At 44.7% G+C, this 25,681-nt stretch overlaps 1 protein-coding gene across 1 annotated transcript in view; it reads left to right on the top strand.

The window, feature by feature from the left end:
• Positions 1-25,681, top strand: part of CACNA1I (calcium voltage-gated channel subunit alpha1 I) — a 166,020-nt gene that overhangs the window by 58,498 nt on the left and 81,841 nt on the right. The window contains exons 2-3 of the mRNA XM_059817088.1: positions 15,663-15,774; positions 16,783-16,916. Coding sequence (XP_059673071.1) covers positions 15,663-15,774; positions 16,783-16,916 — 246 coding nt within the window. The remainder of the gene's footprint in view (positions 1-15,662; positions 15,775-16,782; positions 16,917-25,681) is intronic.

The following is a 25,681-nucleotide window of genomic DNA, read 5'->3' as shown; positions in this document are numbered from 1 at the left end:
CGCTCACGGGACATGTGCAGGACAACCAAGGGATCAGGCCCAGCCAGCATGGGTTCATGAAAGGCAGGTCCTGCTTGACCAACCTGATCTCCTTCTATGACCAGGTGACCCACCTAGTGGATGAGGGAAAGGCTGTCAGTGTTGTCTACCTGGACTTCAGCAAAGCCTTTGACACTGTTCCCCACAGTATTCTCCTGGAGAAGCTGGTGACTCGGGGCTTAGACAGGTGCACTCTTCGCTGGGTAAAAAACTGGCTGGATGGCCGAGCCCAGAGAGTTGTGGTGAATGGGGTGAAATCCAGCTGGCGGCCGGTCACAAGTGGTGTTCCCCAGGGCTCAGTTTTGGGGCCGGTCTTGTTTAATGTCTTTGTTGATGATCTGGATGAGGGGATAGAGGGCACCCTCAGCAAGTTGGCAGATGACACCAAGTTGGGTGGGAGTGTTGATCTGCTCGAGGGTAGGAAGGCTCTGCAGAGGGATCTGGACAGGCTGGATCGATGGGCCCAGGCCAATTGGATGAAGTTCAATAAGGCCAAGTGCCGGGTCCTGCACTTGGGTCACAACAACCCCATGCAACGCTACAGGCTTGGGGACAAGTGACTGGAAAGCTCCCCTGCAGAAAAGGACCTGGGGGTGTTGATTGACAGCCGGCTGAATATGAGCCAGCAGTGTGCCCAGGTGGCCAAGAAGGCCAATGGCATCCTGGCTTGTATCAGAAATAGTGTGGCCAGCAGGAGTAGGGAGGTGATCATGCCCCTGTATTCGGCTCTGGTGAGGCCGCACCTCGAATCCTGTGTTCAGTTTTGGGCCCCTCACTGCAAGAAGAACATTGAGGTGCTGGAGCGTGTCCAGAGAAGGGCGACGAAGCTGGTGAGGGGTCTGGAGCACAAGTCTTATGAGGAGCGGCTGAGGGAGCTGGGGTTGTTTAGCCTGGAGAAGAGGAGGCTGAGGGGAGACCTTATTGCTCTCTACAACTACCTGAAAGGGGGTTGCAGAGAGGTGGGTGTTGGTCTCTTCTCCCAAGTGACTAGTGACAGGACTAGAGGAAATGGCCTCAAGTTGCGCCAGGGGAGGTTCAGGCTGGATATTAGGAAAAAGCTCTTTACTGAGAGAGTAGTGAAACATTGGAACAGGCTGCCCAGGGAGGTGGTGGAGTCACCCTCCCTGGAGGTATTCAAGGAGCGTGTGGATGTGGCATTGTGGGATGTGGCTTGATGGCCATGGTGCTGTGTGGTGTTGGGTGGGTTGGTTTTTGGTGTGTTGTGGTTTGTTTTTTGGTGGTTTTTTTTAGGTTGGACTTGATGATCTTACAGGTCTTTTCCAACCTTAGTGATTCTGTTCTGTGATTCTGTGACTGCAGCTACCTGAAGGAAAATGTTTTGGTCCCTTACCTGACTCAGGCCAAAATAGACATCCTTCCTGCACAGTACAATGTCCCATGGGAATGGACATGTGAAGCAACGTGTGTCCAGGCAGCAAAATGGGTGGATGCTTGAGGCACAGGTCACAGCAGTGATTTCTCACCCCTCAGGCCTCTCTCTGCCTCCTGACTCTCCAGGGAAACTGTTCTTTTCTGCATTTTTTGTCATGTTCCTTGTCAAGTCCTGTCATTGCTGAGTTGCCACAGGTAAGCTGAAGTGGGACAAGCCAAGGGCTGTGGTCTACTTCTGCTTGGAGAAGCACATATATGTGGTCAGCAGAGTATTAGACATGCAACTAGCAGAAGGGACTCTTTCCCTCTAACTCCCAACTTTCCTCTCCAGAGCTCCCATCAAGCTCAGTAGCACCTTGCTGATGGTGATGATGAGGATGCACTTGGTACTCTCAGTTTGCGTCTGTGTTGCTTTCCCAGCTAGGTGGCATTCTGGATTTGAGAGACATCAGCTTGTGGAGGAGCACAGATAGCTTCTGGTTTGGGTTTGATAGTTGCTACATTGGCTGTGATGTGCAAACAGGTTATGGGGAGAGGAGATAATTCTGTTGTCTGCCATGCAGACAGCTGGATGTGTGATGGCCATGAAACCTGTAAAATAGTTTGCCTACTGGATACAAGGGTGTCAAATCCCAGAAGGTATGTGAGTACATTAGAGACAGCTGTGAAGGAGCCTGTGGTCATGGTACATCTTTGTATCGGTGATATAAGAATCTGTAGGAAAGAAGTTTTGAAATGTAAGTGTTGATTATTAGCAAGAAAGCCTAAAGCTAAAGCTTCTAGTCTTTTCTAGTACACTGCTGGCTCCATGTCTGATTGTATCTGGACAGGAAGAATCATTCTCAGATGAAAGAAAAGCTTGCGTAGAGAAGATGTGAGCTTTGTTAGGTCATTGCTAAATCTATCTGGAAAGGGATACACTGTGTGTAAGGGGTAGGAGAATAAATTTGCAGAAGGTGATGGGTCTGCCAACTGCAGGAATCCTGAGTCTAGTAGTAGCTGGTATGTTATCTCGGAGAACAGCATATGAAGCTACTGCTCCTGATGGGCCCTTAGCTGGGCTGCACTGGACATGAAGCAGCTGTCCTAATCCATGAAGAATGAATTTATCACATATATCTGGTCACTGGTGCCCACCATTGCCAATGTCTTATCTTGCTGAGCTGGGCATGTTATCAATAACTTGGTAACTCTCTTTGTCTTGGTGATCTACTGATCCAGGGGGTTTCAGAGGTGAAATGTCTCCATCATGACGCAGCCTTCCCTGTGGTGGACTTTTGCAGGCTGCTGTGACCCCACCTGAGTACTGTCCTCTGGGGCAGGGGAAGATGGCTGGATTTTGTACTCTGCTCACCAACATTTTGTACTAGCTATGTCCCAGCTAAACAGTCATCTTTATTCCATCTTTATGGTAAAGTCACTTTATTGCCATAAGCAAAAGGGAAGTAGGCTGCTGGAAATGAGGTAGTTAAGTGGGCAGTATTTAAACAGTGTATGTACTGTGGAGACAGGGGAGGAATCTGAGGGTAGCTGACTAGTGGAGAAGGCAATGAAACCTGTATGGCACAATGGAAAAGCAAGTGATCCTTTGGTGCTCAGTAATTAATGTGATGGAAGATGGATGGCTGTGAGACAGTGAAAAGTGATCCAATAAAGGAGCAGCTCCTGCAGAGTCACACAGAATTGGGGATGGTTGTGAAAAACTAAAACAAAACCAGTAGGCTCATAAGAAAGACTCTGAAAAGAGAGAGAGAAATACTTGGCATGGCTGGAAAGGATGGGGCAATGAGCTAGGCTGTAACTGGTATGTCCAAAATGAAATGAGATTAATGCACATCTATAGTTTCTGACTGGAAACTGTAGAGGGAAAAATAAGTTAGGCTGTAAATAAGAGGAAGAGGCATATATTTCCAGAGACTGTCAAAAACTCCAGAATAAATAGAGTGTGAAGTTGAATCTATATAAAAGCAAATAGGTCGCAGGAATAAGAATATGGTAATAGCAATGTACTACTAGTCTTAAATCTGAAAAGTGATGAATACAACAGGCAGAAAGACATCAAAGAGGTAGCCTAACTATGCTGTAGTGATGATGGAGCTAGCCTGTGCTGTTAGCTGTGTAGGAACTGCCTTTTTTAGAGCTGGTCATTCTGCTGTCAAATGTGTTGATAACTTGTGCTTACATAGCACGCTTTTATTGAAGGAACCTGGAGTGCCCTTGGAAGGTAGCAAATTCTTTGACAGAATGGAAAAAAGAATGATATGTGGGTATTAGACTGGACTTAGTGTAACACTATCATAACCATGGACTGAATTTTGTCTTGAGATACCAGTGAAGGTATTGGTGGAAGATGGAGGGTACAGAGCATAGGTCTTCTGGCTCCTGCCTGTCTGTGCGTACTGCACACGTGAACAGCCAGAGACCTCTCTGAATGGGTGCAGGGAGCCCTACATCTATGGTAATCTATATGCACTACATTACTTGCCTCTAAAGTAGAACTTGGACACTTTTTCCATTGTTCTCAAGAAAGATTTATGGGAGAATCATTCTCCCTGTGGGCACTGTCCTCGTCAAATGCAGTTATAGTTGAGATGGAGAATGATCTTAGGTCAAAGATGCTGGAGAACAAATGGGGAGACTGTTGCTCAGTTCCCAGCTGTGCCCCATGTCTCCTATCTGCCCTTGGGTAAACCTGCTCATTTCTCTGTGCTCTGGCTTCTTGTGTGCAAAGCGGAGATCGTAATGCATCATTAGCCTGTCCTGTTCGGTTTGATTAAAAACTCTTTGGAGTAGGCAGCATGTTTCACCGCATGTTTATGTAACGTTTTGCGTAATTTGAATTTGATCTTGGCTAGTGTCATCTAGGACATGTGGAGATACATCATAAATAATACTAATAATATTTTAATATTGATAATGCTTAGCATACTCATAGCATTTAACCCCCCTAAAACAGCACTCAATACTGTCGGCATCGTGGTGATTGAGCATGAGTCATATTGGCTTCTTTCCCTGGCATGGTGCAGTCTGTCAGCTAGCCAGAAAGCTGAGGAGTTTAGTGAATATGTACTGGGTGTCGGGAACACCTGAATTTTAATGCAGTCCCAGGCAGTGACTTACTGTGTGATCTCTGGGTAATGTTTTTACTAAAGGGGACTCTGATTTTCAGCCATCCGACTAGAGGCGGCAGGAGCCAGACGCTCGGAGGCTTGGAGCTTCACAGTCCTTGTTGGCTGTGTTAGAAATGGCAAGTATTACAGAATCCTGAAAACCAGGCTCTAAGAAGCTCATGCATTGGAGAACCCAAATCAGGGGTCACTTTGGAAAAACCTGCTCCTCTCCTGCTTGCTTCCTTATCAGTAACAAAGGGGAAGTATTTATGTACCTTAAGAGGTAGTTGTGGAAATTAGTAAAAGTTTACATAATGTTTTGAAGGAAGCGCTAGGTGGTTTAAATAATCTCATTTTCACTGACTTGCAGGATGTAAGAGGAGGGAAGGAAGAGAAAAAGTGGAGATGTACAAGGTGAGTACTGGCACATTTGCTCATCCACCACAGGGTCCTTTCTCCTCCTCAGATGAGAAGCTTAAATAATGAGCATCTCTCCTGCCCCTCACAGGTACCTCTGTCACACATACATGTCAGGAGCTTCCTTTTCAGGAGGCCGTCCGTAGCCCATTTGTGTCCTCAAGGAGGTTCCAGCAGCTCCTGCAAGCCTGCGTGCTGGCTGGAGTTCCTAGCCTCCAGTTATCTGCTGAGACAGATTGGCTCAGTCATTTGCAATCAGTCCTTCCTCCAGGGATGTGCCCTGTAGGCTGTTGGTACCTGTTCTTCCAGCATACCCTCTGGGAACCAGGGCAAAGGGGCCAGCTACAAGCCTTCAAAAAACCAAACACAGTGAGGGGAAAAATGTGCATTCGAAGTAGGGGGTGGTGGCATCTTGAAACTCTGAAAATTGAGTTTTATTTAACTACAGCCAATAACGAAACAAACAGGAGCTTATACCTAGCTCTTTTTATTATTGCCCTGCATCTTGCTTAGACTGTATGCAGTTTCTTCTGAGTGACCTTACCAAGCACTTCTGAATTAATCTTTACTTTGCTGCAAAGTTTTGTCACTGCATGACTTTCTTTTCTGTGCTGAACTGCTCATCAGAAAAGCCTGCTAAACTAAGCACCAGGCACATGATTTAGTGGTGCTGTATCCACTCAAAGCATCACCTAGCTGGGAGAAAGGCAAAGTGGCTTTATCCTATCCTTCTGCTTAATTCAGGACTGCTACTGGAGTCAGAAGAGTACCCTCTAAGATCAGTTAGCCTTGGAAACTGGCTGTTCGGAGGAGCAAGATGCTCACTTCCACATCCTTCAAGTGATGGTACAGGATACTGCCCTAGCACCTGCAGAGAGCAGAGACCCTGTGCAGAAGGACGTGTACACCTTTTAAACTGTGAGAAGGTTCATAATCTGTCCTTTGTGCTTTCATTGTCATCTTCACATTCCTGTATAGTGCGACAGCCTTTTATCAAAGGTGCTCTGCACTCCCTTCAGATGTATTTGAGTCATGAGCTCCTGTGAGCTCAGCTTGGACTTCTGTGACCTTTGCCAGAGACAGGTGGGAAGTTGCAAAGAGTGGAAAAAGCAATCTGTAACATCTGAAAACTGGGATGGACTAGAAAGACAACAGTGATGAACAGAGACCAGTGCAAGAAAAAGGAGCAGAAACAGGAAGGCAACGAGTGTTTGGGCTTTAGACCTTCAGTGCTGGTGAGGTTTCTTCTACCTGTTTTCCTCTCCAGGGAAGCAGCTTCTTAATCAAAGATAGATGTTTCCACCATCCCTTTGTATTTGCTGTAAAGTAGTAGGGGTGAAAACCCTCAAAAGCAACACCCAGGACCCACATCTATCTGTCTTCCACATATCTGTACCCTGGTCCTGGGGAGGTGACCCCCAGTCTTCCAAGCCCTGGGCAGTGACAGGCAGCTGCATAGCAGTGCCTGTTTCAGGATGTTCATTGGAATATCCTCTTCATGCCTCACAGACAGTTTCCCAAGACCCACTGAGCCTAACACCCACATGAGGATAAAACCCACACCTATAAAGCACCAGAAATTAAGATGAGAAAACATCCCTTTACTGGGAAGGTGAAAGTTGTGCTGGAAAAGGAAGGACTTGACCATGCTTTAGACTCTGCTTGGCACTTTGCAGCCAACTTCCCCCCTTTCACATGTGCCCTCCTTTCACCTGTTTGCATTTGTGAGCTACCAGAGAGCTCATCTGGTAGGCTTGAGGGGCATCAAAATCAATGGGAGGCAGGGATCTCTGTTGTAAAAGGTCCCACAAAATGTTCTTGTGCATCCTTAAGGGCCTGCATGTCTTCTAAAACCTGGGCCTTTGTGGTTCCTGAAGAAATATTTATTCCCCTCTTTATGCTGTTTCTTTCCACTAAAGTGGGGAAAGGAGAGCTCTGGAAAGCAAAAGAGAAATAGACTAAGGCAGAAGAAAAAACCCACAACAAACCAGAAAATGTTAGGAGCAGTAGGGAGGGGAAGAAGCAATGCTTTCAATTTTTTTTAAATTCTCTTGCTTTCCCTGCCCTCCCAAATCCATCATCACTAGTTCTTTCCTTCTCCCTTTCTTGAAGTTGAGTCACACAGACACTGCTATTATAGTGCTATATTTGGTGGATAAGTCTAGTGGACCCACCCAAGATAAGGACCCCATTCAATCCTATCATGACATGAAGGCTGAAGAAGGGACTGCAGTACTGCCAAACATAGCAGGACTGTTACATCAGTTTGACAGGTGCTGGGGAAGACTTACACAACTTCGGACGGTGTTTCTGCGAGGCAAGGCAATGAAGCACAGAAGCAAAGAGGGAGGATTTGGAGAGATTTTGATTTTTCTCTTGCAAAGCACTTTGTGTTTTTACACTTTGGAAGGAAATTTCCACTAAGTAAGCTTGACCACATCCACATTAAATCGGATAAAAAGCCAACAAAATAAACCCCACCATGGCTCAGGGTCTGGTTTGAGAATGGTAACTCCACCAGCCTCCCTGGTCTTCTCACTTCCTGGGGTCATGCATGACAGGAGCCCTGTATCAGAGCATTCAGCTGCCCCATTCAAATTCAGATTTTGTTACTCTGGAGCAAATTGCTAATTCAAATCACTCCTGGACTGCAAATGCCTTCCTGCCTTGGCCTGCCAAATTCAAGTCTTCTCTAGAGCAGAGGTCCAACTGAGTGCAAAAGCAAAGACTAATGCTTCTAAGGTTCCTACTTTGCCACTGATGTAAGTAAGGAATTGCCTCCACAAAGTGAAATATCAGTAAGCAGTTAGAGCTTTACAGTTTGGATCCCAGTTTTGTGGTTCAGGGCGTTTCCTCTGGTGGTCCTTCCCTGGTGTCTGTTACCCCTATGGCTCCATCTGCAGCAGGAAACAGCTGCTGACCCTGCCACTTTGACTAGGCAATTTTGGAGCAAAATTCTTTCAACTGTCATATAGCATAATATTCCAAGCTACAGTCCTATCACCTACTGCTGTGACCATGTTGAAGCTCCTAATGTGAAGCCAGGTCAGGTTTTGGATGGCGATCTCCAAGGCAGAGCCAGAATGCTGCAGGAGGCACCATTTGGGAGTCAGCAGGAGGTGCGATTCCTCAAGTCAGCCTGAACTGATCCCACAGCATGGTGGAGTATTGCTTTGCTGGCAAGTAAGACATGCAGCCGCAGTCCCAGCCATCTGAGGACATTAAAAAGCTCTTTCTCTAGGAACAGTCATTACCTCTAATACCCTGCTCAAGTTTAAATTTGGGTAATTACTTTTTTCTGACCTAAAAAAAGATTCTTGTGTGTTTTTTTCTAGATACTATATTTTTTAATGCTTCTTATAGTAAACAGCTTTGTAGGAATGTTACACACTGTTAAACAGATGCTCTGTTGCACCCTGAAAGCAAGATGCAATTTGGAGGTGGGTCATTATCAGTAGAAGCAGCTCTGGGCTCCAGCAGCTGCAGGCAGGAGGTAATCATTAATAGTAGGGCTGTGTAGCAGCATTGATGAAGATGCATGGTATTTGTGAGATATTTGAATAATTAGTGATGGGATCTGCACACCTCTTCTGAAGAAAACACCAGGTTGCTTTAGAAGACCAATGTATATCCATCCAGGTAGTGTGTAGCCAGTCAGAATTCTTGGCGTAACTTGTGCTGGCTTTACGACTGACAGGCTCTCCTGTGGTTGCTGTGGTGAAGAACATTGTAAAGAAGCCTTGCTTTCTCTCTGCAGCCTCCCATTTGATTAGGGGCCCTCTGTGGCCTGTTGTGGCCCTACATTAAGGTCAGAGCTCTCTTGTTGGCTTCCTATTCCTGCAGTATCTGAAGACTTGTCTCACTGTGTTAATACCTCTCCCTATTTGCTTTTCAGATTCCTTCTTACCCTCTTAATCTCCATGGTACATTTTTCCTGCCAGAGGTTAAACTTCTTTCTATTAGTTTTGGGTTTGCTGGACTTGAGAGTTTAATAGATACAATTAGCAGGTCAGGATAAATCATTATGGAAAGAGTTTTAAGAAATGAGAGTTTTGCTTCATTTTGTTTCTGTAATGGAAAAAAAAAAACCCCCACCCTTTCCAAAAGCTGTCTTCAGTGCTCGCCTAACTGCAGGGGGATACAATGTGGTGTATGAGATACAACTGACTTAGTTCTTGTTAGTCTCCAAGCTAAATCTGAATCTGAGCTATGCAGCCTGAGGCATGTGTGGCATGGTACAGGACCTGCTTTCTGAGCAGGCCTGGGAAGTTAGACTGATCAGAAAGGCTGACCTATGGTGCTTCGTTTTGTTGGTGTTTATCTGATTTAATATGGATATGACTGAGTCTTTTTCTAATGAATCTGTTCTTGATGTAAAGCCCCTTCCAAAGGGCAGAAACGTGGAAGTATTGCCAAGCATTTAAAAAAATCTCTCCACTGCCTCGCTCTTCTGTAGTTTCTTGTCCTGCCTCCCAATAACACCATCACAAGTCATGTAAGTCTTCCCTGGTGCCTCTCAAATCAACGTAACAGTCCTGCCCTGTTTGGCAGTATTGCAGTCCTTTCCCTGGCATCAATATTGTGAAAGACTTCAAGACCTTAGTGATGCATATCAGCTCCTCTTTCGTGAGAGGAGTCTATAAATGATGATGTGATGAAAGCAAATGTGTACAAGAGATTGCATGACATGGGAAGACCTAGAGCGTGTCAACCTTTTGAGGGCTTACAAAAAGGCTTTATAAATTACCCTCTATGGCTTGGCCACCATGAAATCCCAGCATTGCAATGCTGGGTATTAGCATTTAATTTCCACTTGACTCAGAACTGAGAGAGTTCTAAGGTCAAAAAAGCACAACCTTTTTTCTGTAGTGTTGAAATATTTATTTGCACTAAAGATGACAAATGTTTCAGCCTTTCCAAAATAGGATTTTTAATGCTTTTTGTTCTGAGAAATGTTTTGATCTATTTGAAGACAAACACATTTTGAGATGTACTTTCCTTTGAGTGAACATCAGGTGTTACATTCAGCTTTTTGTAGTGGATTAGCTTAGCAGACCGAGGCTGAAGAGAAAGAACCTTGTTGCATCAGTTAGCTTGTTTTGTAGAAAAAGACCATGGAACTCCTGTGCATCAGCATAGAAAGAAAAAAGTGAGTGGTGATAAGAAAAAAGTGGAGGGGGGGGAAATAAACTCATTTGTGAGGGCACCTGCAAAAGCCAACAGCAATGAGGGAGAGAAAATAAGCACTTTTCCTAGAGCTGCTTGTTTCTCTGACCTTCACATCACAAATCACTCCTTCCATTACAAATGAAATATTAACTGTCCTGCTGCAGTTACAGCAGGAAAGTAGGGAAGGAACACAGCACTGTCCTTTGTTTATTTCAAAAGGAGGGAAAGAAAATGCAGTCACCACAAACTGGAATCACAGGGTGCAGCCATTTAGCTGGTGGGAAGCATGGTGGGATGAGAGGGAAGTGGACAGGAGCCTGAAGGGGAAGCAGAGAGGAGTGATCACGCAAATGTGATGTCTCACCTGCAGGGTGCCCACAGCTGTGCCCGCCTGGCACTGGCTCAGAGGTGGGAGGCCACAAGGAGCTGTGTGCATGGGTGACCAGCGTTTGGGATGCATTGCATGGGGCTGCATGTTTCCTGTTCAGTCACTGAACTGCTCTACCACAGCAGGCCCTTCTGTCTGTTTTGGGGCAGGAACAGGTGCTGCCATGACCAGTGACACCACGGGGCTGGCTTTTCCCCTGTGCTGTAAGTACTTTGTAGCCAAGGCATTTCCACTGCATGTTAAACAGATCCGAGATATTCAAGACCTGAATTGGCACAAGGTATGCCCTAGGAGTGGTTTGGAGATAGCAACAGGAAAGACTTGAGGGATTGTCATGCTTGTAAAGCTTATATATTTTCTTAGCTGTTAGGAGCATTAGGCACTGGGGAGCTCTTTGTGCCTGGTATACTTTTGTTCTTTAGCTCGTGATGAAGGAAGGAGACTGGACCCCAAAGTACAGTTTTGTTTTGCTCTGTGGTATTTTTGTTAGTGATAAAAAACAGAGATTGAGGCTGATCCCAAGAACTTTAAGTGGCACCCAGTTTTCCAGGTGCAAGCTATTTACAGCTCCGATACAGCATACCTTGCTTCTGCTATTTGTCATTCAGGAATCGAGCCCAAAAGCTTGGCCTGTGTCCCATCACCCGTTTCTAACATCATCTTGCATTATGCATAGTCATGTTATCAAGTACTACTGCAACATGTCCAGATCCCAGAAACACCTGTAGATCTCCTTAACTGTCCTGTAACTTGTGGGTTTTGGCACTGACTCCACCCCAGATGGTTTGGGGTGGATGATGGTTCGTTCTTGGTGCGTGCTGGTGATGCATGTCCCCCTTGAGTATCTTCCCCATCCCAGACTTGCCCTGTCCATTGGAAAACATGATGGCGAGTCAGTGGCTGGGCCAGCTGGGGTGTGGAGGGGCAAGGATGGTACCCACCAGCAAAACAAAGTGTCATTGCCGCAGGCAGGCACCAGCTATAGAACCAGTACAAGGAAATGTGTTTTAGGCAAAACGTAATTAACCTAGATATGGATCTTGATGCCGCAAGACAGTACTGAAGACAAGAGCTTAACAGGACTTATACAAGGAGGAGACAGTTGTGTGGATAATGAGAATAGCCCATGGTTAAAAGAGTCAGGAAACCTTTTGCCTTTGCTGGTTTTCCTTTTTCAAAAGAATGCCATGACCCTTTTATCTGTAAGGGCTTGAATCAACTCTGAACTGTCACTGTTCGGGAAAGCGGTGTTCCCCAGGGCTCAGTTTTGGGGCCGGTCTTGTTTAATATCTTTATCAATGATCTGGATGAGGGGATAGAGTGCACCCTCAGCAAGTTTGCAGATGACACCAAGTTGGGTGGGAGTGTTGATCTGCTCGAGGGTAGGAAGGTTCTGCAGAGGGATCTGGACAGGCTGGATTGATGGGCCAAGGCCAACTGTATGAGGTTCAGCAAGGCCAAGTGCCGGGTCCTACACTTGGGTCACAACAACCCCAGGCAATGCTACAGGCTTGGGGAAGAGTGGCTGGAAAGCTGCCTGGTGGAAAAGGGCCTGGGGGTGTTGATCAACACCCAGCTGAATATGAGCCAGCAGTGTGCCCAGGTGGCCAAGAAGGCCAATGGCATCCTGACCTGTATCAGACACAGTGTGGCCAGCAGGAGTAGGGAGGTGATTGCTCTCCTGTACTCAGCACTGGTGAGGCTGCATCTCGAATCCTGTGTTCAGTTTTGGGCCCCTCACTACAAGAAGGACATTGAGGTGCCGGAGCGTGTCCAGAGAAGGGCGACGAAGCTGGTGAGGGGTCTGGAGCACAAGTCTTATGAGGAGCGGCTGAGGGAGCTGGGGTTGTTTAGCCTGGAGAAGAGGAGGCTGAGGGGAGACCTTACTGCTCTCTACAACTACCTGAAAGGGGGTTGCAGAGAGGTGGGTGTTGGTCTCTTCTCCCAAGGGACTAGTGACAGGACTAGAGGAAATGGCCTCAAGTTGCACCAGGGGAGATTCAGACTGGATATTAGGAAAAATTTCCTTACTGAGAGAGTGGTGAAGCACTGGAACAGGCTGCCCAGGGAGGTGGTGGAGTTATCATCACTGGAGGCATTCAAAAAACGTGTAGATGTGGCACTTCGGGGCATGGTGGTGTTGGGTTGATGGCTGGACTTGATCTTAAAAGTCTTTTCCAACCTTAATGATTCTGTGAAAAACCTCCCTTTAAGGGCAAATTATTAAATAATGGATTGCTGTGGGTTTTCTGGTATCTTCCTCTGAAGCATCTTGTGGTGGTGAAGAGAGAGGAGCTGACCATGGGCAGAAATGCCTGGGTCTCTTTAGTTTCCAAAATCTGTCAGAGGCCCCAGACCTTGCTGGAAAAAGTGTTGGGAGTGGGGCCATGGGAAGGGAGAGCAGTGGCAAGGAAAGGCTGGAGTGGGGGGGAGAGCATGTGCATGGGTTTGCTTGTAATTAGGAGATTTGGACTTTGAAAGAAGTTAATTAATAATGGAACTTCTGTCTGAACGATGCAGATTGTGAAAGACTGGCTTTGTCAGCAACTGAAATTAATTACAGGCTCAGGCACAGGAAAAAGGAGGGGGTGAAGGATGTGGAGAGAGGGAGGCATCACCAAAATAAAGATGATAAACCTGGCTGCAGGCTGTTGCCGTGGTGATGGGAGGCAGTCACTGTGGTTGACAGCGGTGACATGTTGAAGGCAGCAGGTACATTTAATTACCCCTTCCACTGACCCAAGCAGGCAGCAACCCCTCCTGACTCGGGGCAGGAGATGCTCTGGTTTTCTCCTAGCACTTTCTTCCTCCCCGCCACAGGTTGAATGTACCTTTTCAGGGTCCCCACTTGCTCTGAAAGGAAAACTGTGGGGCGATGGCTTTTCCTAATGCCACTTTAATAGCCTGGGAGCGGCTAGCAATTCAGCAGTGTTCTTGGGAAGCCTGGACAAAGCTTTGGAGAGCTGGTATTCAAAAAGCAGGGGAGGAGAAATCGAGTGCAGCCAGCCATAGCTTTTTGAGCAAGCAGGTGAGGGCCTTGTGCATCTGGCCCAAATTGCAACGTTTTTGGGAGTGCTCACCGTGGCTGGCTGGGTCTTGTGCTTTGGGGTCTCACCAGAAGGCACCCTGCCATGCTCTGTGTGGCCTGCGGGAGGGGGCACTGCAAGGGGAGCGAGAGGAGCAAAGGGAGCACAGGAACATCCTGACCACCCGCGTGTTGCTGCTGCCCAAGCATGTGCACAAAAGTGTCGATCTGTATGAAATAAACCCCTGATTTTGAGCCCCTTTACCTGAATTCCCTGAGTTTGCCTGCAGTTGGGGCGTACTCCCTGCCTCCAGGTCTCTTGTGTCGTGTTTTCTGGATGTTTGCTAAAGAAAAAAACCTGGCTTTTAAAATAATTTCTGCTTTTCATTTTTTACGTATTAATTTAATCCAGGGTTGTTCGAAGCACTGGCTCTGTCCGTACCTCTCCTGACTGCCTTATGCCCAGGGAGAGGGACTTCTGCAGCTGTTGGCTCAGCCCACACCGAAACTTTTTTGGCCCCCAAAGAGTGTTATTCAGCACTGATTCCTCTGTCAGGGCTTTGCTGGTGCTGCCTTTCCGGTACAGTAGAGCTGGTGCCCTGCTCTTGTCTGAGTTTGCAACTGAAGGTAGTTCACCAAAAACTCGGTGGGGGAGACTAGAAAGAATTAATAATCTTCTAGATCAGATTTTGCGGCTTAGTCATGAATCACTGTCAGAGAATGGGCACAGAAGATTTACTCGCAATGAAACACAGATATTGAGTGTCTTTCGGAAGTGACCAGAGATACAGGCCACCATTTTGGATTCAGTTCTGCAAGGACTGAAGATGGGTGCATTCAGTGGCTTGTATTTTAAATGTTTTTTTATTTAAAACAACAGACCCAAGAAATTATCCAAGAGTTTTGCCTGAGAATGGATACTGAGCAGATATGCTTATGTGAGGTGTGTTAAAATACCCAATAAGGATGGTTCTGCCAGAGGTTGGAGGTCTGTTCTCATTAGATCTACATCACCGCTTTGCAATGTGAATGCTGGAAAGATATCACAGAAACGTGCTCACTTTTAGAGCTAAAATACTGTCAATAAATTCTTGGATAAGTGTGTATCAGGTCTTAAGACTCCTTCAGGAGGAGAGGGATGGTGAAGAGGAGCAGGTAGAGGGTGTGGAGGGAAGGTCATGTAAATACACCATTTTTATCCTCTTTAATATATAAATGAAGTGGCACTTTATGAAATTAGAAGGCAACAAACTAAAAATAAATAGGAGGAAACAATTTTTAATGTAAAGTATAATTAGCCAAAGTAGCTCATGGCTGCCAACTATTATCAAAACAGATATTTTGGTAAGATTATCAACAAAGGATTCAAATGAATAAGAAAAGCATCTGTAGGGCCACTAGTGTAGCTGAGAAAACAATTATAAGGGCTATCAATCCTCATGCTTTAGGGCAGAAACAGATCATCAGCTGGGGTCAGAAACGCAATTGCCCCCTATGGTTGCTGAATAACTTAATTAGGCACACTGTGGAGTTTTATCCAGCACAGGTCACTGCTGGAAGCAGAATAACAGATTAGATAGACCATTGACCTGTTCCAATATGGCAACTCTATCTCCAAGTTTCTCTCAGAAGGGAAGAGGGAGACTTCTAGCCTTGTGTTGTACCGCCTTCCCAGAAGGGCAGTAATCACCAGGCTTACATAGAGATCTGGCTGTCCATTTTGATTTAGATCCCTAGATCATAGAGGTCTCTGCTACATTTGAGTATAGGCCACCATGGAAAGTCTCTTCCATGTATTTGGAAGATGCAGTAAACCAATGAGGGAAGGGACTCGGCAAACCAGCAGGAGAGGAGTGAGCATGTGTTTAACTATGGCAATGATGTGACTTGTATAACTACCTTAGGCCTTTGTGCTACCTCTACTTTTCCCTTTTCAAAAGAGTTTTGGCTTAATCAAGGTGCGAAGTAGTGAGGAACTGAGGGGGAAAACATAAGAATGTAGTAAGTCTGCCTACCAGCAGTTGTTATTTCCCATAATCTTCCTATTTGGTCACCCCAAGCCTAGAGCAAGCTTATCTCAGCCGTGATGTTTTTACAGAAGTTTTCCTTGACTCTTTTCCACCTGGTTTGAGTGTGTCAGCATGATGGTGATTTTGTTAAACTGCGTTACCCTGGGGATGTACCAGCCGTGTGAGGATATGGACTGCCTTTCTGATAGGTGTAAAATCTTGCAGGTAAGCAGAATTCTTTCTTCTTGTGAGGGTGCCTCAGTCCAGGTCACAAATTTTCACGCATGTGTTCCTTCAGCATGTGGGCAACACCTTCCCAGGCAGGTTGGCAAGAATGTCCCTGGTAGTAAGCTATCCTGTTGTAAAATGGCAAGAGGTTGCTTTGAGGAGGGGAATGGGGCGAGAGAGAGAGAATAGATGAAGTCTACTTCTGACCATGTAATACAGAACAGTTGCTAACCTTCCTGATCCTGTGCGTAAGCAGGGGTTTCCTGACATATACAGCTACAAGATATATAGCTCAGAGGTAAGGCTGGGAGAAATAACTACGGTTACAGCATCCAGGCAGGAGAGGATAGCAGTCCCCAATGCATTTGCTACTCTGTTGAGAAGCAAGGGGACTACTGAGTCCACAGGTAATGTGGCATTCAGGATGCCCAAAAGGAGAAGAAACAAACGGTATGCCAAGAAGGCCCATGGGTACATCTAGCCTATGAACGCACTAGCTGTGTTTGCTGCTTCCCCAAAGATAAGGTGACGGAAAAGGGTTGTCATCTGTAGTGTTGCTGAGGCTGCGATGTTCAAATATCTGAAGTCTCTATCTGTGATTGGTATGTGCTGTCCAAGCTGTGTGTGAAGCTGCACTATGTCCTCAGCTGAGCCATTTTCAGATGAGGAATCCCTCCTGGGAGACCTTGGAAGGACAGTGTTTCCCTGTCCAGGTTTGGACCTGCTGGTGCTGAGCCAACACCTCCTTTCAAGTCCACGTAAGGAGTCTCAGAGTCTACATAAATTACTTCACCCATGGGGGGAAAAAAAAAAAAACTATAAAAGCACCTGCTTACTTTAGTAGCAGGAAGCTGTGATGCCAGGACTGCACAGAAGAAGTTTTTCCACCCTTGCCTCTAACTCATTTTCAGAAGCACTGAAATCTGTATTTATCTCATATTCTGCATTTTAAAGTCCAAGGCTGAGAATGCTTATCAAATGTGCTCTTGGGTTTCTGTTTGGCAGGTATTTGATGATTTCATCTTCATCTTCTTTGCCATGGAAATGGTCTTAAAGATGGTGGCCCTGGGAATCTTTGGCAAGAAGTGTTACCTTGGAGATACCTGGAACCGCCTGGATTTCTTCATTGTCATGGCTGGGTAGGTCGATAGTTTCTGGGTTTATTTGTTCCATGTTTGCTAGAGTCTTGCATGGAACAGAAATCATGTAACTGAGGGGAAAGTTTCAACTCTGACGCTACTCCAGTACATCTATCGAACTGGAATCAGACATGCTGGGGGTATCAGTCTATGGAAGAAACAGCAGACAAGGTAGCTTAGCTCCCCAGCTGATGTGCAGCCATCTATCTTGTACAACTTCAGTAGAGAGTGTTAATATGTACCAGATGAAGAGCTAGCCCAGAAACTTTTTTTGTTGTTTTTAAAATGTCTCAGTGGAAGAGGTGTAACCTTTACCAGAACCATGCTAGCTTCTCTGTTTCCAGCAACACTGTTTCAAAGGTAGGAATATCATTTTTGTTACTCTGGGCTTTTTGTCTTTGTATTGCATTGGCCTTACCCATGGTACTATTGGGATAAGTTGACATTTGAGTGTTTTTCACAACAAAGTTGCTATGGTGAAGCTCTCATTTCCCCTCTGCATGCATGAAGTAGAAAGCCTACCAGGATTTGCCTATTGAGTCACAGCAAAATGTCTATCTCTGATACCAGTGGGCATGTGCTTTTTTGGAATTCGTCTGTTTTCAGTTAGATTGTCTTGTGGTATAGTAAAAAAAAAGTCAGAAATAAAGATGTAATATTGCTGTTTTCACAGCAAACATGTGAACGTCTTTTCAGAGAGAACTACCCACTTTCCTCTTCCTCCCAGTGAGGAATTACCTGCATTTGCTGTCACCTGGAAGTGCATGTATTACTGACTGAGCCAGGAGTGAGTTTGAGCTTACTTTGCAGAGTTTTCCCCTGTGGTGTGGAGCAGCACTGTCTTTATATTTGCTTTTGACACAGTTCTACAGCAAGACTTGAAAGTCATTCCCTCTGGAGGGGCATGTAATTGTTTGCTTCTGAGGGGAGCAGAGATTTTTCAAACTCTGTTCAGTTGTAAAAGTTTGAAGGCTGATTCTTGACCAGCTTGTGCATGAAAGGAGGACAGGCAGATGAAAGCTGTAGCTTTTTCTGAATTAAGACAACATGTGTGAGATGGGAAGACTTTTCTTGTGGCTGAGCCTGCTATAATTAGCATCTGATTTAAAATGGCCTGTCATGGGGACTGCAAGTTCATCAGGAAATGCTAAGTTAAAGCACCTGACACATGGTAGTGAGAAAAGCCAAATCATTGTATGTTCTAGCCTGGGCTCCTGGTGGCAAAATTGCTGGTGACTGGATGCAGGGAAAGCGAGACCCTACCACAGCAGCCTTTGAGGAGAAAAGGGAAAACAGGTGTGTTTTAAAGGGGAACCTTGGAACCCACAGTGCTCCTCCATGTGGGTGATGTGCTGCAGTATGCTGGGAGGAAGGGTCTGCTCCATGTGGGCACAGGATTGCCGGCATATGGGGTAAAAGGATTGGGAAGGGGAATCTTGCTCTACCTGGTGTCCCTGCAGTCATAGTATGTGACAGGTGTTATCTGGGGAGATGAAGAAATTGGTGGGGTAATGCTAAATGAAAAAGGGTGAGCTCAAGTGCTTACCCCATGCAGGAAACAAGTGAAATCCGTGCTATCTAGATGAGAAGGGAGTAAACCCCATTTACATATTTCCCTCTGTCACCATTGCTGGCAGAAATTTGAGGACAGAGAGAGTCTTTTGTGCATCTGATAGCAGTACTAGGAAAAAAGCTCATATCTGAAGTCCTTTTAATGCCAAGGAGACTTAAAATCAACTCATTAGGTATAAAATAATCAGTGTGGAGGATTTTTCATTTCAGGTCCAAAACTGAAAGCAATTTGTTTCCCGATTTCTACACAATTGTCCTCATGAGGTATTAGGCTGAGTGATAGTAATCTCATTAGAATATCTGATCTCAAAAGACTTATGCTAAAGAAAGATTTTTCCATTTAGTTATATAGAGCTAATGACTATATAATGTATTTTGAGTTAAAAACTTGTGGTTATTAATTCATTATTCTCTGAAATTCATTAAAATTGTCTGCACTGTTTAAATCAAATCCAAGGCTCAAACTTGCCCTTACATACAGACTGTAGGCTTTTATTTAACCTCAAATTTAAGCACTAAGCTTTATTCTGATTGGTCCCACTCCTGGATCATGTCTTCAGCTTACTCTGCGTCCAGATGCTGCCTTAGCTTTCTGACTAAGAGAAGACATCCAGCATTAGGTCTTGCATGTTTTCTCCATGCCAGTGAGTTAGATCCTGATCAGAGGCTAATCATTTTTCTCTAAGGGCCTTCTCCTTTTCATGGTCCTGGACTCTCATTGCCTGCAAGGGAGGTCATAAATTTGGCTCTCAAGAAAACGTCCGTGATGTTGGGAAGTAACACGCTGCCTCGAAGACATGCAGCTTCTCTCAATTTCAAGAATAAGGACTGTACTTCCCAGCCCCTTCTCTTCCCTTCTCCCTTTCCAAGTAAATACCAACAAGGCAGCAAAGGTTGGAAGAATAAACTGTAGCATGGAAAAGCAAAGTGCAAGCAAGAAATGTTCTGTCAGGTGTTCCTGGGCAGTTGAGATACCTCCATCTGGCTAGCTGCATGACAGCATGTTTTATCACAGAGTATAACGATTATTTGCTGCCGTTGCCCCAGACCGTGTTTTGGTTACGTAAACCTTGTATTCAGGCATTCATTTGTAGTTTGTCCTCATTTCCTTGGAAAGCCAAAAGCTATAGTTTTAGTTAGCTGAATTCCCTCGTGTGCCCCTGCCCTGCTTGCCCCTGTTCCCCATGCAACCCGGCAGCTCATGGAGGAAGACTCCATTGTCACTAAAAATGTTCAGTTTCCATGGGAATAGGAGCTGACATCACCAGAACTTTCTCCCCTCTCGCACCATCCTTCCCCCCCAAACACCTTCAACACATTTTTTGGAGAAAGGATTAGAAAAAAAACCCAAAACAACAGTCCTAAGTCAACACTCTCCTTCATTGTTCCCCTCTGAGCTCCTAAAACCAAGCAAGGTAATTTGGGTTGAAGAATGCCAATGCCCTTGTGTGCACAAGCAAGGAGGGCTGCCGATTCAGCTTGCCGATGCTCCAGTTCCCAACTGCTCGCTGGCAACAGGAGGTTGCAGATTCCCAGATGTTCTGAGCAGACTGTGCTCATCACTAGTTGTCCTGGTGGGAGTCCCTCTTCCCCTGTGTTTGTGATTAGGTCTCACCATTTGTTTCCCACAGTGATGGGTGCATTTGGAGAGCTTGATCTGAGGCAACTTCAAAGAGCAGCTTTCTAAAGTTGAGAGCCTACTAAGTTTTGAAAGCTAAGATAATGTGAACACTAATTGTGTTGGAAGTGTAGGCCAGTGTCTCTACGTGCATGAATTTAGGAGAAAAGTTAGTTACTTCTAGGCTAGCTCTCATCAGCTTTTTAAGACAGGCAGTTGTCCAGCAAAAAGAGTGAGCAATTTCTCCTGCTTGCTCTACTTCGTGAAGCAGTTGTGTTCACATGCGGTTGGAGATGATGCTACTGTGCCTCAGGGAAAGGAGATGTCCCTTTGCATGATTGTCCTGAGGGTCCCTGTGCAAGGAGTGAATTCACGAAACCTGCCTGGTCTGGGGGCATTAATTCCACTGAGAGTATGTTTGTTCTGCCTCTCTCCAGCCAAGTGCTCTAATTAGCAATCTGTGGTGGGAACTATGTCTCTGCTCTCTTCTGTGGCATCCCCATGACATGTTCTGGTATGCACTTTACTTGTGTAAATAGGTAGGTTAAGGGGGAGAGGGCTTCACTACATGGCCAGGGGATGATTGTGATGACAAGCATGTGCCCAGAATATGTCCAAAACCTTTCCCTACTTACTTGCTGCTTGGAGTCCAACGGCTGAGGAGAGGCTGGTGTATCTTTCAGAGAATGCCTCGTCTTTGCCTCTCTCCATTATCACACTGGAGCTTGCCATGTAGATCTCGTAAGCTGTGGTCAAATCCCATCCTAACCTTGCCTTTGATGAGAGGAATGGCATGACTTTGTATATTTTGGCATTTTAAGATGCACCTGCAGTGTTCTTTAACAGCTTCTAAAAGAGGTGGACATCAGAACAAGACATAGTACTCTGTAGCCACTTCAGTACCTTCAGTGGTAATACAGTATCTCTATTCTAGCCTGAAATTTCCTTGTTCCTACAGCCAAGGATTGTGGTAGCCCATCTAACCAAGCACTGCATCTCCTTATCAATTCATTCAGCTGCTTTCTCCATTGGCTCCAAGCTTGATTGTTTGGGTGTTTTTCCCCTCTGTCTCCTCTTCTGAAGAGAGAAAATCCCTTCCTAGTAGTAGGAACAGCAAACTTTGTTCCCAGATGTATGCTGTTACATTTGTTCACACTGGAATACATATTTGCATTTCCAAAGCAGTTCATACTGTTCTATATCGCTGACTTGTCCTCTTTATTTCTTTTTCTGTTCTCCCAAAAATATGCTTCAACTGCATAATCCATCAGTGATATTTTTTAATTTTCTGCCAGGTTGTGATAAATAAATAAAGAACAGAGCAGCAAGAATTGTGCATTACAGAAGTACATCTGCTCACGAATGAGTCCCCATTTGCTGTTGCATATGAGGTTTATTACTTAGCCAGTTTTTCTCCAGCTAATGTATGTCATGATGATTTCATATCATTCCAGCCATATCAACATAATCACTTGTGTGAACCAGACTTGTAATCTCATAAGAAATTATAGCACATTAGTTTGATGTCTATTTTTCCTTAAACCTGTGTTGATTATGGTTAATTTCATTATCCACTTTTAATCCATAATCTATCAAAGCTGCATATTGATGATTTCATTACTGTACTGTGATCAGCATCAGTCCAGTCAGCCTACTGAGATCACTGTGTTTCTAAAGTACTGGCACAATATCAGAATTTCTCTGACCCTTGGACGCTTTCCCAGTTTTCTGAGACTAATCAAAAATCATTAGTATGGGTCCAGATCTTTTTTGGCCATCTCTTTTAAAACTCTTGGATACAAATTGCCCAGGCCTGCTTATCTTAGAGTACCCCTATTTTGATAGACACAGCCTAAAATACTTGATCACAGCTGGAGCTGAAACTAGCTCATTATCATCTATGGTACACATACATCATCAGACCTTCCCCATAGAACTTTTTTAATTGAAGTTTTCTGCCTTTTTACACTGTTTGTGACAATTCTGTTTTCTTGTTCCAGTGATTAACTTGTACCATTTTATGTGCTCGTTCAATTCTCTTACAAATTTTTCTACAATTTCCATTTCCTAATTTATATTCATTGGTATCAACTTCCCCTCTCTTGCTATTACATTGCTGCTTTTGCTTTCACTTATGTTGTACTATCTTTTTAGCCCGTTCAGCTTTCTTTTCTCTACTGAAGCTTCTTGCATACCTGATAAATATTCCTAAATACCACTTGATTGTCATTCACAGTTCATGAATTAAAGTCTTTATCCTGACTGGTTTGATGCATGGCTGTTTCTGTGTGTTTTCAACTTCATGAATATGGCCTTTCTAATCCACAAAGTATATCTAGGACTGTTGATTGACCTTACTTGATTTGTACATAGCACACATAATCAAGTAGTCCTAGCTTTAAGTTCTATGATTAAAAAAAACCCAAAACACTTAACAGTCTCTGTATCTTCCATCCTTAAATGCATTTTTCTTTGAGTTGTAAGGCCCATCACTGTAAATGCTGGGAAACTGCAAGGAGATTTTGGTGTCCCCAACACATGTTGACCAAATTCAACACTTACAGATGGATAAGGGGAGCATTTTATTCCTATGAATTATGGACCAATACCAAGAGAGCTAGTCAGCCTGTTTTCTAGTGTGATCTGGACATACCTAATCACATCCATAGGATCATAAGATAATTCATGTTGGAAAGGACCTTGTGAGGTCTCCAGTCCAATCTTGTTTAAAGGAGGGTCAACAACAAACTAAAGCTAGGTTGTTCAGAGTTGTCTAGTCAAGTCTTGAAAACCACCACAGACAGACTGTACGACCTCTCTGGGCCCCAGCCCCACTGCTGATTTATCTCTGTAACAAGTCTGAACCTCCCTTCCCTGCTTGGATTTCTGTTCATTGTGTCTTATTCTCCTGCCCTGCACCACTGTGAAAAACCTGGCTTCATCTCCTTACTGACCTCCTCATAGGTACCAAGGCGCTGCTGTTAGGTCCCTCCAAAATAATCTTCTCTCCAGGTTGAATAAGCTCCATCCCTCAGCCTCTCCGCACAGGGCGAGTGCTCGAGCCTCTGAGCATCTTGGTGACCCTCCACTGAACTTGCTCCATTTATCAACATCTTTCTTGTATTGGGGGGCCCAAAACTGAATGTGCTATTCCAGATGTGGTCTACAGAGTGCAAAGTAAAGGGGATAATCCCTTCCCTCATCTACTGGCTGCACTTGTGTTGGTGGAGCTTGGTATGCCATCAGCCTTCTTTGTATGGACTATGTGTTGCCTGCTGTCCCCCAGGACCCACAGGTCCTTTTCAGCAGAGCCACTACCCATCAGTCCTTAGGCAGCAGGTCAGTCCAGCACAGGTGCAGGACCTTCCTTGCATTTGTCTGTTGAATTTCATGAGGCTCCTGTCAGCCCATTTCTCTACCCAGGAGGAATTCTCTGCTTTATATGGCAGAATACTAATCCATAAGTATTCATTTCCAAATTGTCACTGATTCTGTACTAGAAAATGCCATTTTTGACAGAGTGTGCTGCTCCCCCTCCCTTTCCGTCCACTTGAGCCTCCCTAGCTAGGTTAAAATCATTGATTTTAATATTCCTTTCATGCAGATCTTCCCACCAGGCTTTCTTAATGCTATTTAGGCTGTTTATGCTCATAAAATGAACAATTTCTATTATCTTTATTGTTCAGGCCCCTGGCACTGCTGTATAGACGATACAATTTTTCTCATCTTTACATCTTTTAGTGTCTTGATTAGTTTTGTTCTTGATATGAAGGCTCTGTAAGAATTAACTTTTTTCCTAATTTCATTACTTTCACCTTTGGTCTTTCATTTACCAATCTCCTGACTGGTCTGTCTCTCAGTTCCCTAAAAACGAATTCTTTTTCTAATGAAATACTGGCTAATGTTTCCGCTTCTCCAGGAGTAGCCCAGTGCTCTGCAAGTCTCCTGCCCTATGTGGCTGGCCAAGCCAGCAGTTCTTTACCAGATTACTCCATCATCTGTTTTGCCTGTTGGCCAGGATGGGCCAACAAGGAGCTCAGCTGAGTATTTCTTGTCCATCTTCTTCAGAATTGTCTATAACCTGTGGGGTATATCATGATAAGCAAAACAATTTAATTTGAAAATGTATCATCATGGGTAAATATTGTCCTGGAAGTTTGAAAACCTTCCTAAGTTTGCTTTTTTTAATCTCCTTTCACTTATAGTATGGCAGCACAACTGTCCTGATATCTTAATTTCTTTTCCAAAGCATCCTTTCCTTTCTGAGTAGTTATGCAGCCTGTGGAGAGGGTTTTCTGGCCTCTTTGTACCGCTGGAGATCCCTTCTTGGGTATGCCTGATAGCCCTTTAGATTGAGCAGAACATTTCTTCTTGCTCCCTGTGCCTTTTGGCTAGCTGCTTCTTCAGGGGTGCTTTATGCAGCTTCCACACTGGGAGCCTGGAAAGTATTGCTCTCTGTTAACTTGAGATTATTATTATTTGTACTTTCTCTCTGATAGTTTTCTATTGTCCTTGGTTTCTGCTTCCCCTAATTCCTTAGATATTGTGTCCTTTCTTCCATAAACCTGCAGTGATGCTGCTTCCCGAATCCATCCATCCAAGCTCTTTTCAAACCTGTGCAGCATCAGTCCATGTACCTCTGAACACTGACTCTCTTCTTGCTGGGAACTCACCAGTTTACACTTACGGCCCCAAGTTCATCCTTCCGCATTTCAGCCCAGGAAAGGGGGCTGGCAGCTCTCTGGAGGGTGACAGGTACTAGTCCCACAGCCTCAAATGCCCACCTGTTCCCAGGAAATGGAGCCCTTCCATGCTGGGAAGATACCCCTTAGCCTGAAACAGAGCAGTTAGCCTTAATCTTGCAAGATGGGGAAGTGTGTTGCCAATCTTCTGTGTTCTCTTTGCTTTTAATTAACTATGGTCCTTCAGGGACCTGGCCAGAATTTGCATAGTTATGACTTTAAAATCTCAGACCATTAAATACTTATTAGCAGCAGTGTAAACAGTAGAATGATCAGAAAATCCTAGTCAGCTAATCTTTGATGCCAAATTAAAGTTTCTATAAAATTATGGCAAGTTAAAGAAAACTGTAGTAAGTACAACAATTAGGTGTTTCAAGCAGTGATCACATGAAGATGGAAACCAACAAGCAGTAGGCTATATAGCATCTTAACCAAAGGCAGAAATATCAGAAGCACAGCCCTCCCCCCCCCAACACACGCTCACCTTTTCCTCCTTAATGATACTAATTATTTCATTTGCTTTCTCCTAGTAAAACTACCCATAGATGTGCAACATATTGAAATGAAAGCAGTCATCAAAACGAAATGAATCACACCAGAGAAGAATCAAAACAAGGAGGCAGTGGTACCCTGAATGTTATGTGTAGTTCTCAATTATTGCCTCTGATTTTTTGCCTCCCTAAAAGCTACTTCACTACCATGTGAATCTTTAGCTTTATTTAAAAAAAAAAAAAGGCAACACTAGCAGGCTTGCAGGACCAAAATGCAGACACTCTTTTTTCTTTTATTTTTTCTCCCCTAAGCAATGGAACACAGAGCCTGTGTTCAGACTC

The sequence above is a fragment of the Gavia stellata genome, chromosome 4 (genome assembly GCF_030936135.1).
Source record: "Gavia stellata isolate bGavSte3 chromosome 4, bGavSte3.hap2, whole genome shotgun sequence".
Lineage (NCBI taxonomy): Eukaryota > Metazoa > Chordata > Aves > Gaviiformes > Gaviidae > Gavia > Gavia stellata.
Note: the sequence above shows the minus strand (reverse complement) of the source record. Positions and strands in the feature narration are given on the sequence as shown.